Source organism: Rhea americana, unplaced genomic scaffold (genome assembly GCF_003343005.1).
Source record: "Rhea americana isolate MKP2758 unplaced genomic scaffold, rheAme1 scaffold_173, whole genome shotgun sequence".
Lineage (NCBI taxonomy): Eukaryota > Metazoa > Chordata > Aves > Rheiformes > Rheidae > Rhea > Rhea americana.
The window spans coordinates 1,944,004-1,963,263 of NW_028185850.1; the positions used below are offsets into that span (position 1 = coordinate 1,944,004).

General features: G+C 40.9%; 1 protein-coding gene across 1 annotated transcript in view; it reads left to right on the forward strand.

Moving 5' to 3' along the window:
- Window positions 1-18,728, forward strand: part of RASGRP3 (RAS guanyl releasing protein 3) — a 32,366-nt gene extending 13,638 nt beyond the window's left edge. The window contains exons 7-14 of the mRNA XM_085301187.1: window positions 397-474; window positions 4,744-4,860; window positions 7,727-7,842; window positions 9,869-10,016; window positions 13,702-13,738; window positions 16,117-16,242; window positions 17,075-17,439; window positions 17,983-18,728. Of these exons, the coding sequence (XP_085157313.1) occupies window positions 397-474; window positions 4,744-4,860; window positions 7,727-7,842; window positions 9,869-10,016; window positions 13,702-13,738; window positions 16,117-16,242; window positions 17,075-17,439; window positions 17,983-17,991 (996 nt within the window). The 3' untranslated portion in view covers window positions 17,992-18,728. The remainder of the gene's footprint in view (window positions 1-396; window positions 475-4,743; window positions 4,861-7,726; window positions 7,843-9,868; window positions 10,017-13,701; window positions 13,739-16,116; window positions 16,243-17,074; window positions 17,440-17,982) is intronic.
- The last annotated feature ends 532 nt before the right edge of the window (window positions 18,729-19,260 follow it).

Sequence of the window (19,260 nt, forward strand, 5' to 3'; positions counted from 1 at the left end):
TTTAAAACTTCTTTCCTGCAGTCTGTGTGCTCACRGGCCCATTTCTCTGAGATCTCTCATGATCTTTGAGCTGCTGAAAGCGTTTTGTGTAGGGACGATCCTCTGCAATCCTTCGGCAAAGATCAACACGCAGCCCCTCTAACTYGACATGTCACGGTGTGGACTGTGACAGCCCCCAAATCCAACACATCTGTAGATGGGTTTAGGTGTGGGCTCGGCGATGTGGGAGCCCCGTGAAAAGCTGCTTTCCCAGCAGCTCTAAACCGCTTCTCTAGGCATCCTTAGCAGCAAAACTTCTGTTTAGTTTCAATGGGAGGTGTATCTTCACTAGCATCCCTGTCTTATCCGAGCTGGTCTAGTAAATATTACTGTTCTTTCCCTATTTCTTGCCCCTAGCTGTCTCTGGACCTCTATCATACTGAAGATGACATTTACAAGCTCTCGCTGGTGCTGGAACCGAGGACCTGCAAATCAGTAAGTCACCTTTTACTGCCTTTGGATGTATTAGTTACTTTGTCTGCATGGGTTTAGGTTAATATAAAGTAATTAGATTATATTTGTGAATGCCATTTAATAGGTTCCCTTATTCATGTATGCTGAAAGCCTTTTAAAATGTATGCTCACCTAGTAAATAGAGTTATTATTTATAAGTTTTAATGGGCATTAGGAGAGGTAAGTAGTGAAATGTGCCAGTCTTCAGTATTCATTATTTTTCAACAAAACCTCTGCAAGTCCAGAAAACATAGTTGCACTTTATATGAAAATACCCTTAACAGCTTCTATCAATTGTCCATTGATTCACTTGCTGGATGCTGGTGCAGTTATATAAAACAACACCAAGTCCAAAGATTTCTTTCAGGTAAGCCACAGCATTAGCTGCACTTTTTTAAAAACTGTTTGCTTGTGTGGAATTAACTGTATGTTGGGCTCTCAAGCAATGTTAAAACATTTCAGAATATACAGTATTTTTTTAATATGCACATCTTATCCTATCTGAAGAGAAGTAACTAAAGCTAATGCTGCATTGGTGCATTATGTATTATGCTGTGAAAGTTTGAGAACATAGATAAATCTCATAAATAATAGCTGAATTTTCATTTGAAGTATTACTAACTCTCYTATTGCCAAAGTTATGGAACTCCTCTGCCCTGTGGGCATTTCTAGGAGAGCATTAACATCCTTATGGCCTGTCAGATCTGGCAGTTGGCTCTGTCAAGCTGAGCACTCTCAAGGCTGACACCAACACAAACTAAGGGAGGCAGAGAGGGCTTAGCAAAATSTGAGAGTGGAGTCCAGTAGTCTGAGATGACTTTTTACATTTTTGAAGTATTCTTAAAAGCAAGAAAGAAAACAAAGCCACTTCTTGGGCTTTAAGTGAAGTTTCTCACTCTTGGAGACCAGCTTGGAGACTGCATGCATGCTTTCAGCGGGGGGTGATGACTGATACTAAAAAAGCTATTGAATATTTCAATATTCAACCCTAATTCAGTCTGAACACCTGGAATTTCTTTTCTTAGTCCGCAGTCTTTGATGGATATGGTTTGATCACAACAGTCCCCATTTGCTGTGGTCATTCTGTCCCCCTCGTGTTTCYGTTACTGCCAGCAGTGACTGCAGTGTTGAGTTGTTATGGCTCTGTGCTGGAGATGGATTCATAGGCCACTATTGTAACTGAGGAAAATAAACACATTGTTGCTTTATTCTCTGGCCTTAGCTTTAAGAAGGACAAAGTCAACATGGAGTAGTGCTTTGAACTTTAACAGTACCCATCAATAGTTGGAGATTTTTGCACCATAATCAATAAATAACCAGTGACATTCAGCTGTTGCAGCGCTGTGATGGGTAAAAAGCTACAGCTGAATAAGCAGACRCCCAGCTGTTCAAGGCATGCTTCTCTTTGTTGACGTGCCAAAACACACAAGACATTTTACAGGGGAAAGAACTTGTAGAGCTTTTACACATGCAAAAAATTGTCAAAGGAGTCATGACAGTGTAGTTACAAAGTTACAACCACTCTTTGGTTTCTGGTGTGCAGTTCCCATGTGGGTGCACTGCAGAGGACGTGTCCTGTGCTGCTGTGGTCRTTCTCCAGGTGAATGGGGAGATACGGTCCCTCATTCTGTGAGCCTGCCTTCAAAATGGGCTTGAGCAAAACTTCCTCTGTGGTAAAATTGGAAATAAGCTCTTTGGTCAGYGTAGCATCCTTAACAAATTACTGAAGCCCGACCACCAGTTACAGTGCAGCATCTCCCTCTGTTGCGCAGGTGGCTTTTCCCTGTGTGTTAGTTATCTCCTTGCTGTGCACTTCCCCCTGGACAGCTACTGGCTAGCAGATGACTCTGCCTAGCACAGTTACGCCAGYGAAAATGCACTCGTATAAGTTGTTTGCTTGTGAGAGGGATTAGTTTCAACATCAAAATATGCAGATAGTTGCATCCATCTGGAAATGCTTTTTCAGTCTGGGTTACCATTACCCTTATGGTGGTAAAACAGGCAGGAGATACAGCCTGAATCACAAAATGTTGGCCAGATGCAATGTTTCTGATAGTTCAGCAAACTCAGCTAGATGGTCTCTGAATGCTGGTTAGTACTTTTCCTCCTTATAGCCTATATTTCAAATATATAAACTAAGAGTGCAGTTGTTCATATGAGTCTGTGAGTGAAATAGGAGGAGTAATAGGAAATAATTTGTCCAATTAGCTACAGTTATTTTGAGGGAATGAACTTGTTAAAACATCTATCCATTTCCCAGTGCTTATTGGAGTGACAGTAACATAAAGGTTTCTTTGAGATATGGTAAAAAACATAAAAATGAAATGAGAGTTCAAATTAAATAGCCAAGAAGAAGGAGGAATGCTCCAGTGAATTGAGACTCTTTCTGCCTTTCTGCATTGAAGTCAACAGGAGTTAAAAGTTTTCTGTGAGGACTTGGTAGTCTAGCATCACTCTGTTAAGCTGATATTTTGAGACCATTTAGTCTAAAAATTTTTCAAAAGAAGGGRCACATCAAATCTCTTTGACCATAGCTGTAAGAATGCCACAATATCAGCACGTAACATGTTGCTATATAACATGTTATCTTTWAAAAATTGCTTAATTTCGGCATGTTTTAGAGCAAAAAAAAAAAAAAATGCTAGCATTTGGGTCCAAAAAATTTGGGTCCTGTCTGGTAGCATATTAGTCTTAGGATTAAGAAGTTCTGTAAATGCTTTTAGCATGTAGAGGTGTATGTTCAGGTTCACTGAATTTTGTGTTGGAATTTAATTCTGTGGATATCAGGATTTCTTCTTCTTAAATTTACCTGGGCAGATTCGTATAATGAGTCAAGAGCCATTGCGGAACTGGTAAAAGCAGTGTTGATAAATTGAAAAAGGAAAAGCCAAATGAATGAAGCAACCCATTAACATCCTCTGGGTTTATTTCTACCAAATATGGTAGAGTATCTATGACTATTTTTCCTCCCCATGTCAAAGTCTACGATACATTTGTTATACATAATAACTGTTAAATTTTTAGATAGCTTAATTACTGCCCCAGCAACACACACCAATTAATAGAGTGTCTGACAGCTAGTGGGACTCAGATTTATTGCTCATCAGCTAGTACTGGGGCTTTCTGAGCCTGTGGACTGTCTCACTTCCCAGTCCAAATCATGTTGAATTTTTTCTACTTGACACTGTTTCGTCTGCTGGATGTTCAGTGGCAGATGCAGGAAATTACCAGAGTGCCTTACAGCATTTTCCATATCAGCTGATGATTTTTGAAGCCTTACTTGAAAATGCATTCAAGTTTGTCTTATATTTTCTACTTGAACAAGCCTAGCTGCATGCCAGAGCTTTTCTCAAAGCATCTTAGTCACGTGGAGTGAGTCAGGCTGCGTGCTCTGTGTATTGAGTGAGCTGTCAGCTCAGCTACCATTCAGTCAGGGCCAAGATATTTTCAAAATAAAATAGTCTGACTGGTCCTTTCTGGAGAGAAAGTCAAAGGTTAGCCCCTTTCTGCTCAGGCTGCCTGGATGGATTAAGCTATGCAACCTGGCCTGTTGTGAATTTGCTCCAGTCCCTGCCCAGAAAGATTTAGGTTTTGTTCAACTACAGTGTTGGCATTTTCCCTGCCACGTTGTCGTAGTACATCTTGGCTGAAATCTGGTGTAATTCCTATGCGCAATCCTGGCCGTGCTTTTGCATACTGCCGACTTCTTTGTGCTGCACCCAGAGGAGGTATTATCTTCTCTAGACCTCCTCAGTCCCTTGAGTGGCTCCTGGACACATGTCCTCRGGGCAGGGAGCTTGCTGCTGGTTGTCTCGTGATGATAAGTTCCTCTAGGGACTGCACTGGGAAGGGAAGAATCAGGTTTGTGTGTTTGCCTTACATGATTCCTATTTCTAATTTCTGTTGTGTCCAAAGATCCTCCTTCCTTTCCCCTCTTCTTTTGAGTCTAGTTCCTGTTAAGCCCTCTGGAGATGACAGTGAGAAAAGACTGCATTTGTTTTGCTTCTGACCTCACTTAGTGCTTCTTCTAACAACATAGCTTCAAGGTGCCTGAGTGAGAGCAACCAAAGCTGTTAGCAAGGGCAAGCACTCCTTTAAAACCTTGCCTGATGTTTTGCTAAGCCCATTTTTCAGCATGGAGATGTGTTTTCAGTAGGTTGTGGTTGTAGCTCTGGCATGTAGTGCATCTTATAACAAACATAATTTTATAATTCGGATTTGAAAATCTTTGTGTTCTGATTCATCTCTCAGCAGCCTACCTCCCCGACGACTCCAAACAAGCCAGTGGTGCCACTGGAGTGGGCATCTGGAGTGGTACCAAAACCYGACCCTACGGTCATTAACAAGCATATAAGGAAGTTGGTGGACGTAAGTGTTTCGAAGAATATAATGGTCAAGGGGAACAAGAGCTTTGATATTATTATCATCCTAATTTTATTTGAGCTTTTCAAGAGATTTTAGGACTGGGACAAATTTCAGCTATTTGATAGCAAGTTTGAGCTTCTGCTGATAGTTTCAGAATTGTTTATATTTTAGTCACGGAATCAGGTGGCATTAGTAAGCAGGTTTCCAGATGCAAAGGAGCAACTTTCAGGACCATCTAAAACCTGGCTACCTTTCAAAGGGTTTGATTTGCAAGTATAAAATGAGGGCAAAGTTAACTTCTCAGAACTCTAGCCAACTAGTTTAGGTCCAGTAACAAGCAGTTTGCAACAAAAATACTCAGAAACGAGGACTCATGTGTTGTTAAATTAGAGAAGGTGTCTGTAAACCCTCCTCTCTACCAAGCAGTGCACTGTGCTGATCTGCCGGCAAAAGACAGGTTTCTTGGCATCGCTGTGTTAGTCTCTGGGCACCGATTGATCAAAAGCCACAGACCAAGTTTACTCCTCAGGACAGTATAACAGAAATGGATTTTTTTTTTAATAGAAACTGATTATCTAGTGTGCCAAGGTTAAAATAACATTCCTATTCTCTAATGAGCCACCTGAGAAACAACAAACGCTGACAAGCAAATTCGCTGCTGGCAGGTGCTTTTCCAAAGGTGATGCCGCTCCCTTGGAAAGCCTGGMCCAGGGCAGAGGTGCTGTGTCTGCCTTGTGGGTAACTCCCTGCTGGCCAGACACCGGCTGACCTTACTTGTCCTGTTTAGAGCCTTCTCTTGCACCCATTGGAGTCAATGGCAGTTTGGCTTCTTACCTTGGCAGGAAAGGGACAGATTGTTGGGGTACGTTAGTAGTTTAGACTGACTCTAATTGGACTTAGGTGATTAAATTTTAAAGTGGAGCTGAATCAAAATGGCTTGAGTTTTTAAATGAATTATTTCTATACCAGACAACAGTCTCTTGGCCCATTTCTGGTTTTCTGCTCACCATCGTTTGAATGTCTGGAATAGGTTATACCTAGTAAAGACAGCACTGTCTTGGTATCACTTTTAAAATCTGAGCATGAGAACATTGAGAATTATAGCTGTGATCTTCCAGCTTAAATCTGGAGGGGACATGCTGAATAATACACACAAAACCAACACTACTCTCTGTTTCTTTGGAGAGCCTGAACCCTGTTGTGTTGATATGTAAGGGACTTTTAGTGATGTGAGCAGCATGCAGAGGAAACAGGAAAGTGCTGTAGACAATAAAGCAAGATTTGCTTCTGCTTTTTACAAGTTAATAAAGTTTGGAAGGAACTATTAGATTCTGACCTCCTCTGTGTGATAAGTCATTAATTGGGGTTATGTTGTTAAGGTCACTTAAACATAAGTCTTCAGTTCCCTCACTCAGACTTCAAATATATTTTATGGTTTACTTTTTGCACATGCTCTGAGTTTTTCTAACTTGTTATTTTTTGATGTTGGATGCCAGAACTGTACATGCTGTTCCAGTATTGGTTTTGTCAGTGCTGTATGTTTTGATAAAAATCACTCCACATCCAGAAATGTTTCTGATAGCTTGTTTAAATCGGAAGTCTGTTGCAATTCCTTAATCTTTTCCAGAATGTGGTGGGCGGGGGGTTGTTCTTGTTTCTTTGAGTGAGGGAAATGCAGTCCCCCATTCCACGGTTCTGGCCTAGTTCAGGACATATGAGCTTGGGTGTGGCAGAATTGAAATACGAGTTTGGGCTGTTGTGGATACAGCTTACCAAGAGACCCTTGGTACTATATACAACTGTCTTCATTCTGCCAGTCTTTAGCATTTGTTAGCTGCTTTGACTTGTGCTATGCAGTATTGTTTTTATTACTAAAAGTTTTAAGTAATATTTGGGCTTGTATATTGATGCCTTCCTGATGACATATTTTTGAGGTCTATCAGTCTTCAGTTACAGGTCCTTTAATGTGCTTTGAAATTGGCTTCATTACATTCTCATTAAAATAAGGAATCAAGATATGAAATTCTTGCCTTTAGAAACCAAATTTTAATCTAATGAGAAAGTTTGTGCTTCAGTATGCATCTTTCAGCTGGTCATGTTGACTCTGACATGCAGAATTTTTCCGTCAGCATCACGTGTAGCTTTAAAGCCCCTTAGATATYTCTACAGTTAGTATAAGACAGAATATACCAATGCCTTAGCAACTGAGGAGGGCTTGCATTTTTTATGTAACTTTTAAATTTGATCCCATGTCTATGTTTACACAGTAGTATGTTGAGGTGTGGATTGATAGGAGGGAGTAATTTTTATATGCAAGGTGCTTGTGATCCGGATATCAAAGTTTTAGTAAAGAAATCAGATTGAAACAATACTGTGGCAGAGAGGAGGTGACCAGATAAAAGAAAAAAGAAGTCCAAAATATCTGAAATAGCCATAGGAACACTGCTGTTTGGTTGTTAATGTTTTGTTTCTTTCTTGTATTTTGTATTACTTGTATTTGTATCAAAAAAGCATATGAAAGAAAGGGAATATGTCTCATGGGGAAGAATTTTAGTGATACTTCAAAAAAGAAAAAAAGAAAAAACAAGCAAGGACAGTAACTGTGTCTGAGAGGTGTGGAGAACCTTTGATAGGTGAATCTTGAGGGCAAGTTTTCTTTAAAAATTATGCATGTTTTCTCCTGCAATCCAATAAATATGCATGCTGAAGTAGCAAGTAACTTTTGAAAGAATGAAATAATGAAGCAGAGTATCTGATTAGTAATGTTGGACATTTCAACCTTATAATTAYATTTAAGTTAGAGCTAATATAGATTCAGGGAAGTGGATAGGCTGGATATTAGGACAATCATTTCCTTCTGTTTTTTCAGTCTGTCTTTAGGAACTATGATCATGACCATGATGGCTATATATCTCAGGAAGACTTCGAAAGTATAGCTGCCAACTTCCCTTTTTTGGACTCCTTCTGTGTGCTGGACAAAGACCAGTAAGTTTTGTTTTGTTTTGTTTTTTTCTTTCTTTTCTTTAATTTAAGTATTCATATAATGTGAAGAATTCCTGCTAGGACTGAGTTGAAACCGCTTGAGTATTGTCAAATTACAATGGAGATGCTGTACCCAGACCAGGCATCAGACTGAAGAAACAAGTAAATTGTGTACAGCACAGGGCAAATGAATTAGTGTAGTAGATGGAGAGTAACAAATATTCTAGGAGGTATATATATTCCCTACTCACCTGGGCTTGATAATTCTTGTTATCCAGTCATAAAGTCCGATGGTCAGCGAGGGGCATAGTCATGTGAACTATGTGAGTAGAAAGTGAAGATGTAAATACTGTAGAGATGGTGTATTGTAATATGACATTTATCTGCTCAATTAGGGCTCTGAACATTCACAGTCTTCTTGTGGATTCCTATTCTGGTGAATCTAGAAAAACATTTGAACACATGAATTGTGCTCTTGCTAGTAAAGATCTGTGATTTTTGAATGCTTCAAGCTGGTTGGCTGGGACTAGTCTCAAATTCCATTTTAATGTAAGCGTCTCTGTCCCTAGCAGTAAGAAACCCTCAAACAGTATTTTGCAATGATGTGGCTTCACAGCTGCACCGTGTACCTTCTCGGTTGACAGTACACCAAGTTTGCAGCTCGGCTGAGCAGGACTTTCGCTGCAGTGTTGGCTTGGCTTGTAGCTGGTCTTTGCTATGTAGATGGCTCTTCCCCATCTTACCACGTGAAGTGGTTAATTTCACACCATAAGAAAATTTTCACCGATTTTTTTCTGTTCAGTAACTGCTGGATGTTCCAGGGCTCCACTCCTGAGACTTGCTGAGAAAATTACGCTTTAAAAGACTGATTGGTTTAGAGGTGTTTGCAGCAAATCTGTGCAGTGTGTTGCTGTTCATCAGTTCAAACAGACGCAGCCTGTTGATGCCTAGCTGCCAATGAAAGACTAGGTGTATTCACCTGGGATATAAGGTTGTGCTTTATAGAACGTGAAGCAGCTGTTCTGGGAGGATATGTTTTGGGCAGACCACAATTTCTAATTTTCCAGGCTGACCAGCAGATATTCCACTCATTATTATCTCCCAGTGCTCTGTGCGAGCCCCATGCGCAGACAGCTGCCAGATGTAAACTGGAAGCCCCCAGCCAGTGCTGCTAGTTTTACCAGAATGAGCAATCAGCACAGCTTTGAAGACTAATAAAACATCAGGTTAAATGTCTTGTGAGGACTTTTTTTGTTTTGTTTAACTGGATGCAGTGAAACGTCGGACTGTGGGGATTTCTTGTCGTCTTTTCGACTGGAAGTTTTTAGTGTCCAGGATGAGACAGTCAGAACCAACTTCTTACCACACAAGGTCTGTCTAGGTCTGTCTCATGGCCTCCTGTGCTATCACTGTTCTGGGGACTGAAAGCATTTCAGACATAAAGCTGGTGACTGAAAGCATTTTTAAAGTCTCCTCCAGACCTCAACATGTAACAGATGATTGCATTCAGAGGAACCCTTTTGAGGGCTTTGCAAACCCAGTGAATTAGTGGCTTACAGCCCAGGAAAGGTGGTATTTGGAAAAGTATAGGCAATGTAATTGAAAACTCTGACCTTGCTTTAAATGCTGCCTTTCACTACAGCACTAAAATATTATCTACGTCTGCAATGGAGACTATTTCCTTTAGCTTTAAAGATATGCTGAACCTGGTTACTACTGGGTGAATTGTTGTATCAGAAAAATCTCTCTGCTCTGTAAGGCTCATTAGAGAGGTGTGCAGCCCTGGTGGCGATCATATGTGTGTGTGTGTGTGTAAGAAAGCTTGCCTAAACTATTATGAGTAGAGTACTTACTTAAAAATATGATTGGAACCTCAGGCTTTGTCACTGGCTTTTGATGGCACCACAGTGAGGCCTGGTGGTCTTTCAAAGAACATGTTTTGTGCACTGTGTGCTTTTTGCAATGGAAAATCCTGAAGTGTTCAGTGTTTTGAGCAGTAATRGATTTACTCTGCTTTTTTTCCTAACAGAGATGGTCTTATAAGCAAAGAAGAAATGATGGCTTACTTTCTGAGGGCTAAATCACAGTTCCAGTGCAAGATGGGACCAGGGTTTATTCATAACTTTCAGGAGATGACCTATCTTAAACCAACTTTCTGTGAGCACTGTGCAGGATTTGTAAGTATGTTTTTAGTAAATCTCACACACAAATTCTTAATATTTTAATGTAGACAGAGTGAAACTGGTTCCACAYTTCCTTCAGCCTGGCCTAATACCTCCTTGCATTCAGAAGCAGAGAACATTTACTCATGTTGTACCTGTACTATCCAGTTTTGTTTCTGTGGCTCCTCAATACTTGCATTTGGAAGGCTTTCTTTTGCAGGGAAAAAAATAAAATTGTATCAGCCAAAGGATATTAAAAACTGTATGAATGGCATTACTTGATTTATCTTAAGTTCTTTCATTTGGTTTGATTTCACATCTAAACAAGCTCAAGGAAAAATGAGCGTCTGTAGATGAAGCAAAAGCAGCTCTTCTTCAGGAAATTACACAGGGCAACGTAGCTATGGTCATAATTCTCTGCAGTGTCCGTAACAGCCTTAATCCTTTATCTATTGAATTAACAGATCTCCTAATTAGTCAAAAAGTTCAGTGCTTCCAGCAGTTCTATAACATAAGAATTTTTTAATTAATTTTTTGTTTGCTTTTTCTCTCAGTCATAAGTTACAAGCTAACATTTATTAAAGTGCTCTATGTAGAGTTGGCAAACCACAGGGTTTTTTTAACTTTTTTTATTGCTTGTAAACCTCTTCCATCTTTCCCACTTCAAACCAGGTATAGTAAAGGAAAAGGCATTGTTAATTTACTTTAGTGTGAAGTACAGCCTGCTGAACACCCCCTGCTGAAAGCAGATGTCCACATTTGCAGAGCTAGAGCAATAAATAGGACTGTCAGTCTCCTTCAGGGAAGAGGCTTGTGTTCTCTTCTTATCTGTGGCTCATATATAGTGTATAAATTCAGAATGTAGTCTCTACTATCCAGTGCAGATCTGGCAATGATATCAATGGCAAAATCATCAGCTTGTATTGAATGACCTTTGCCACTGCTAAGAAATATTTGATGATGGATGAGAACAACAGTAACAGCACTATTCAGTGCAAAAGTCGGCCCTCCTTTCAGATCAGCACTGTTTCTACCCTTATGCATTTTCCCATCTTCAACTTGTTTCTTTTGCTGCACATCTATATTGTTCTGATTCCTGTGTTCCTTGCTCTGCCTTTTCTCCTTTATAGCAACTGTTAATCAAGTCCATATTTTTTTTTCAGAAGAAGGAATTTCACCTATTTCCGTTAAAACTGCAAAAACCTGGGATGTGACGTAGCTAATTCTGATTCAGAAACTTGCTCTCGGGCTTTTGAGCTGACAGTTCAAGCATATTAATGGGGTAATGGAGATAATTTGCCTGAGCCTATTGTTTCAGGCTGCCTGCAGCTTCAGGAAGATGTCATTGCGTTCGTGACACTTAGTTCATTTTTGGAAGGCTTCCATAGCAAAGCAGGACCTGAAGAGCATACTGATATCTGCTAGATATTTTTCTTCTGCATCTATTTGCTAATTGGCCATTACTGAATATCTCATATCTCCCTGATTACATCCAGTGCAAGAATAAAAATGAGCAAGGAGTTGTACAGGAAATGGAAATAAGGTCATTTTTCCTGTGAACTCACTGAATTTATTGGCATTGTTCCATGGATGAGCTGGGCTGATAGGACATGAACCAGCTGCAAAATTTGCTGAGTGCTTGTTCTAAATTTCAGGGCTGTTCATCCATGGGTGGCAGCTTAACTTCAAACTGATGCAATGATTCACAGTCAAAATGATGTGCACTAATGGTGCGGCAGGATGAATGGAAATGATAGTGGAATGTCAGCAGGATCCAGTGAGATATCTATTATTAAGATGATATGAACTTTAAAGGTCAAACTAAAAATCTAATGCCAGTAGGCAGTGCAAAATTGATATGTCCATTGCTGGTCAAAGTTCCCTCCTACAGCTTGAGTTGTGTTAGGTGTCAGGGTAGGTTACCAGCAATCCCTTTGAGCTGTATAATCTGAATTTGTGCAGATCCTCTTACCATACAGCTGACTCAAGCTAGTTTGTAGCAAAGCTGTATCAGATGGGTTCAGAGCTTTAGGCCAGAATTCATGACATGGTACTTGAGCTATATTTTCTCTGCTGTGTGTAACCATGATAAGGGTGCCAAATCTGAGCAAGAGCAAGGTACGGAGCTGAGCAAGTAAGAAAATGCTCTTCAGTGGAAACAGTTTAGAGCTTAAATGACAGAAATGAGCATCAGAATCTCTTAAGGTGATTCTGACAGAGAGCTGGGAAAATTATTCAAAAAGTTGAGCAGTGACAGCTCTGCAGCTCCTTTTCTGAGAGGTGCGGGGGGTTCCAGTTTTGCTGCCTGACCATTGCAATTCACTGTGTGTATGTACCATATTAACAAGAAAAGAGCAAGTAGCAGGCTTTCTATGGACKTGTCTTCTACTGTTGTCACTTCTGTTCTTTTATTTACCTTTCTTCTACCTTGTTTAATCTGTTTTGCTCTCTCTCCAAGCCTCTCTTTTTCCCTTGCAAATTCTTTTTGCTGTGTATGGCTTTTTCCCCCTCCATCTTCTTTTTCTGTTTTCTTTTACTCTTTCRTCTATGTTCTGAGTATTCTCTTGCTCTTACTTTTGAACACTTCTTTAATCACCACGTTCACTCAACATACTATGCATGAGTTCTTAAAATATGGTGAGGAGCCATGTGCAGTTTTGACTGCCTGGATTTGCTCAACCTCCCTGATAATGTTTGATATGCATCCAGGCTCAGTAAAAGTGCTYTCTGCCACCCTCCTCCTCCTTGCTTCCTGCTGGCTTCCCTTTGGAGCTGCTGCTGTGGCTTTTAAATATTAATTCCTTGCTGAAACACTGCAGTKTGCCCCATCTTTTTGCTTTAATACTAGGTCTAGCAAAACTGTCCCTCCTGTCTTTCTCCCTCTCTGAAACTACATCAAGTTTCTGTAATATTGTGGTTGCAGTTATACCTGCCTCTAAGTATAGCGATAACAATTTGCTAGGATACCTTTTTTCCTACTTTCTGCTAATGTTGCAATAAAATCTTCCCAAAAGTGGGACCTCACACACTGCCTCCTGGAAGTCTAGCATTCAGTTGTTAACATATTTTGGCAAGAACAGCTTCTGGGAGGAGGCGCAGATGAAATTTAATGGTTCTTTGCTTGTTTCAGTCTTCAAACATTTTTTTTAGAGGGAAAAAGTCAGGAGGACACATCGGCTTGCCAAAGGTGGATGTGCTGGTGGCCAGCATGGGAACCAAGAACCTCATTTTTATCCCCAGGGGTATTTTATCCTGCCATGCTTATATGRTATGGGCCATCCAAGTGGAGAATGGGTAGATGTGGAGACTGCATATATACTGTATATAGGTATGGGTATATACTGGAAATCCTCTCCCTCCGGCCCCTCTCCCCCCCCAACCTAACAGTGAGCCTAGAAGCAGAACGCTTTCTGCTGGTCTCGGTGTTTGTGATAGCATTTTTTTTTTTTTGGTCTGTTCCTGGAAGCAGGTATCATGGCTCTCTGCYGCTGTTAGTTCCACTGTAGGTAACAGAAATAAGGGGGAAGCCACACAAGTCTTATCACAACAAGAGAGGGGAGGGATGCCTAACAGGAAGGATGTTAAGAGCAGTTGTATCCTGTTTGTGCTTTTGTAGCCATTGCTACTTCCTCATTGTGACCTTGTTTTCCTTCTGGTTTTCTTTTCTGATTCCTTGACAATTTTTTGTCTCTCTTTGCAGCTCTGGGGTATAATCAAGCAAGGCTACAAATGCAAAGGTAAATAAATATTGCATGGATTTTCAAGATATAGGTGGTGGGCTTTAGCATAAATAAGTCAACTATTTTTTTTTTTTTAACTAGAGGACATCGGTTCAGCCAAATTTTGCTTGTACACTCGGTACTGTCTGTGAACAGTGACTGCTGGTGCCCCGTGAAGTCTCACTGCATCTCAGYGCATTAGGGGACATAACCTGTGCATTGCCACTGGGTGCTCTATGAGCAAATGGTCTAAAACAACTGCTGACTCCATGAGGCATTGCTTTGTCTGACTAAAGAACTTGCATCTCAGAAGACTAAATGCCTTTACATTAACAGGGGGATATCCTGAAATATCCTATCTCCTGAGATTTGCAGTCATTAAAACTGTGCTGACAGTGCTGTCTTTGTCATGTCCACATGCCTGTAGTGAAGGCTAGCTGGCCTTTCAATGAGGTAGTGGCTGAGCAAGGAATAGACAGATATTTAATTCCTTGGCTGCCTGGCAGATCTCACTGCAAGGTCTTCTGCAGAAGTGCAACTTAAAAAAAAAAAAAAAAAAAATCCTGGAACTCTCAGTTGCCTTCTCAGTTGATTGCTTTCAAGAAAACATTAATTGCTTAGGTAGCACTTGTACAGTATAAGCAGGTCAGATCAAAAGCAACATTGCAGTGGTCCCCATTGGCTTTAAAATCCTGGATCTATTTGTTTCTCAGGTAGCTCAGCTCTGAGAAACACTGTGATCTTCCATGCTAGTTGCATCTCATTTATTCACAGGGGAGTGTTCACTTGAGGGCTTCACAATCATTKGTATGCAAATGCTTTTCCTTCAGTCTCACAGTACTTCCCAGGAGATTTTAACTATGCCAGAAAGGTGAAGAAATGGTCTTTTAGGATAAATTGTATTCCTGTCTCCCTTTCTCACCCAGGATTATCTCTTCCTGGAGGCTGGGTGGGAGAAACATCCATGACTATCCAGTATATTTAACTCACCTATTCCTAGTTGTTGTCATCCAAGCAGCTGTATAAGGGCTAGTTGTGGTCTACACCTTTCCTGGTAGAATGGAGGAAGGAAAGCAGAATTTTGTCACAGCAACCCTGTAAACTCAACTTGAGATCTGAAAGTTGAGCCCTGTCCTGCATCATTGCTTGTAACAGCAGCCTGGTGCTTGGGAGTAAAAGAGCTGAGCATCTCTCTCAGCTCTTAAGCCAGTCAACAGGCACAATTAGTGCCTGTCCTTCATTAGTGCCAGCTGCTGTGTATGCAGGCAGCGCTAGGGTGCTGCACCAGTTATGGAATTGTTCCTCTGAGCAGAGAGCTGGCATCTTCTGTTCTGAACCTCTGATGTTGTGCTAGCAGGGGAGCTCATCTGTTCAGCTCTGCTACTTACCCCAGTGTTGTGGATAATGAGATAAAGCTAGATGGTGTGATCTACAGGGGATGAGAGAGGCTATCCACYGCCAAGCAAAATCTTTCTTCTTTCTCTCTCTCTCTTTTTTTTTTCCTAAAAAAAAATCAGGGCAGACAAAAACCATATCAGAGAAGGCAGTTACTTCTACTTCAGTAGCAGTCAAATGAACAAATTGGATAGCCTTGCTAAGAGAAGCCAGAACTCTTCCCATTACACTRGAACTGCTTCCCTGAGCTGAACTGTAATTTTAGCCAAAAGTTATAAATGCAGTGTTTTCTGTAAAACAAAATGCTAGAGCCAAGGAGCAGCAAGAGACACAAGTGAGATGGAAATTTTCAAGCAAGGCCAAGGGACACAGAGGACACAGCCCATGTTTAGGGCATCCATCTTTCACTCGTTGGCTCCATTTTACAGATGACATCGGTACTGCAGTCATACTTCAAATAAATGTACCTAGTGATGATTGTATTTGTGATGATGTCCAGGGGTGCAGGAACTCAGGAAGCTTTACCCAGGTGGGCAAAATAGGTCCTGCTAAACTCAGTGGTGATGTTCCTTGTTGAGCACATTAACCTGCAGTTGCCCTTCCAGAGGCTCAGAGTCTGGAAGCTGCAGTGTCTTTTAACCAAGTGAGTTTACAATAATAGGCCCTGCTGGGCCAAATCGGTTTTGAGACTGGTGCAGGGGAGCAGAAATATTGTTCACAGACTTACTTATACACAGGACCATGCCACTAATTCTAGGTCTATTCCTCTACACTCATTTCTGATGGTAGAATCATTGGTAGCATCATCTTCCTCCTACTACCAGATTTGYGCTAATGGCTGCCATAGAAATGATCCATTTTTACAACTACCTTCATGCCTTCTGTCAAAATGTTTGTTCCACCAAAGTCCCTGCTCGTATCTGGATGCACTAACAGCCCTGAGGGATTACCRTATAGCTGTGGCTTCACTTTTGCTGTCTTGACAATTCCTTTCTTTACAGATTGCGGTGCCAACTGCCATAAGCAATGCAGAGACCTGCTTGTGCTCGCCTGCAGAAGATTTTCCAGGGGAACCTCAGTGGGCAGTAACCATGGCTCTCTGCCTAGCAGCCCATCTCTGCCTCCAGGTGAGAACAGTCCTTTGTTTATATTTTATACCATTTTGGGGATCATTTTTAATATCCACTGTCCTCACTGCCACTTTTTAATTTTTCCTTTTTGCCAACACACTGAGCAGCTCATGCACTTCCAAATACACCGTGGTTTGTGTTCTTCGGTGCTCTAACTGCATCTCTTTCTACAGTGAGGAACAACAGCCTTAGTCTCCTGCCTGAGGCTCCCTCTCCTCTACACTGGTGTCCCAATCATAGCTGAAATAAAATGATAATTAAGGGAAATAAAATTGTAGTTGGGGAAATAGTGCTTCTTGTCCTTGGAGGTCACTTAGGTGCAAGGGTTGGAGGATTAGTTCTAGCTCTGCCTTATCCCCTCAGCATGCAGGTAGAGGGAAAAGGAAATCTGTGCGCCCAAGGCCAATATCAGTTTCTAGGCAGCATACAGCTATTGCTTATGTATAGCACTGCTTTACGTAAGGGGTTACCTGGAATAAGAGCAACCTACTTCAGAGTTTTCTGCTGCAGAGTGATATTGCTGCCTTCTCTTCTATGTGCCCTAGAGCTGCTTGCGAAAAACACCTCTGTAAAGCATCATGCAGTTAATATACTATGATATATAAGACCTGCTCCTGAAAGAGCTTTAACTACTAAAAGCCTTGCATAAATATTACTGAATAGCAGACTTCTATTCTAAACATTTAAATCCCTCCCTYCTTTCTCCCCTGCCAGAACTCCCCCAAAAAAACCAGCAGGAACCTGGGACCAGGCTTAAACCCCCCCTTTTTTTTTCTTTTTTAAATAGTCTAGAAGTAGAATACTTAAATAATTCCACCTTCTCTTTCAGTCCAGGATGAAGTATTTGAATTTCCCAGTGTTGCCTCAGGACACCAGGACCTCGATGGCAGAGCTATCACTCTCGTGACTGGCTCTTCACGGAAGATTTCAGTGCGGCTACAGAGGGCAACCACTAGCCAAGCGACACAGACGGAACCGCTGTGGCATGAGCCAGGCTGGAGTGATTCAGGTTCCCATACTTTCCCCAAAATGAAGTCCAAGTTCCATGGCAAAGCTGGGAAGAACAAAGGCTTTGCAAAATGGGAGAACGAAAAACCCAGCATACAGGCTGATATAGACGTAGAAACCGAGGCCTCACAACACATACTGGACCACAATGGAATAGAAACACTCCCAGAAAGACAAGAATCTGAGGTGAGATGCAAAAAAAGCCAGGACCATTTAAAATCTGCTAGAGTCTGAGATCTCATGTGGCTATTTTATGAATTTCAGGACACTTTTTCTTACAAATTTGCTGTTTCTTCCTTGCACAATATTAAAAAAAAAAAAAAAAAAAAAGCCAAATCATCCATAGGTATCTATTTTGTGCACAGCAGAGTGAATTTTATTTACTTTAACATTGTAAATTGGACTTTGGGTCTTCATCTCGCTATGTGCTTTTAGAAGTTAGGCACCTTTTTTTTTTGAGATTTGAGAATCATTAAAATAGCCTACTAGATATCTGATCGAATTCTGTCCTGTTGCACCCTTGCAGTACGTAGTCCAGGGCTCAATATTGCGCTCAATAGAACTAGCATTTTTGTAAATGCACAAGTCCAACCTAAAGTAGGGTACTGGTCAGATTTCTGTTGCTCTCAGCTAAAAAAAAAAAAAAAAAAAAAAATTCTTCCAAAGCCTTGTGCTTTTATTGACTCTTTTTTTGCCAGCATATAAGTGCCTATTTTCTTTTGGTTACAGGATAGCTGATTACGCACCATGAAACAGAGAAAAACAGAGATAACAACTGCAATATAGCAAGAGTTGATGGACTATTATAGACCACATTTGGCTATGGGATGTTTTCCTGTACCTCATACTTATAAATTCAACCACTGCCCTATTTTCTTAGCTGATAAGCATTGAAATGCACTATTTATTTTCTCACATGAATAAGCCATCTGGCTAAACGTTGCATGGACAAAGCAGAACAGATCTCTGCGCTCAGTGTTTTCTCTTGTATGACTTTTGTGGAAACTTCCTCTACGCGCCAATGAGGATATATTTGGCCTCCTCTAAATATACTGCATCATTTCAGTATGTCTGCCAGTGACAACAATGGTGAGGACAGAAGCCAAGTGTCTAAGTTAATTTGACAACATTCCTTTTTCAGAGGCTTGTGAGGATCTTTTAAGGAAAGAAGTACGTGTGTTACATTGATTAAATCTCAAACAAGATCCTTTCAAAAAGTCCTCTATACTGAAATTCTTTGCACACCTGCGTTTTTTGAACTTTGGGCAGGTTTACATTGCTAAGTAAGCATATTGATGTTCAGCACATTGATACCAATTCACTGACTGGGACTCCTTCAACCTCGCAGCATGCGTCTGAGACTGAAGGAAGGCCAAGCCACTATGCATACGTCTGGTTATACAGCAACAGAGAGGAGTCCTCTCTGCCAGCACTGATATGGTAAAATTAGCATGTAATAAACATCTTAGTTTTGAGTGTATGTATGTGTGTATTACTTAACATTCTTCTCTGATTAGCAAATTGCAGGTTTAGACTAAAATGCAACACTAGGTGTACTGAAGAGTAGCCTCCAAATTAGGGGATTGCTAAAGTAGGGTCTAATACCTGAATCCGTAACAGCTTGCAATGCAGGCTTGGCGTGGGATTTCTCAGAAGCATTAAGTTACCTAAGGAGCACAGCCCTCATCTGAAAAAAGACCAACCTTCCTCCCTTTCTATCCCTCCTCCTCCCTTCCACAGAAGGAAGCACCAACCTAAGGAGTGTGGTCTGATTTGGCATACACATTCTTCTTCCKTTCAAAGTCCTGAGCCAAAACATGGTATGTATGTGTGAGGAACACACACCCTGAATTAAAGAAACTTGGAATAAAAGATTTCCTACAAAATACAAGCTACTGCTCCATACAACAGGGATCAAACCCTTAAGATCAAGGACTACCTTCACTACCTCAAGTGTGAGCTGTACTGTTGACAATACAGCTCATTTTTGCATCCTGGATTCTGCAA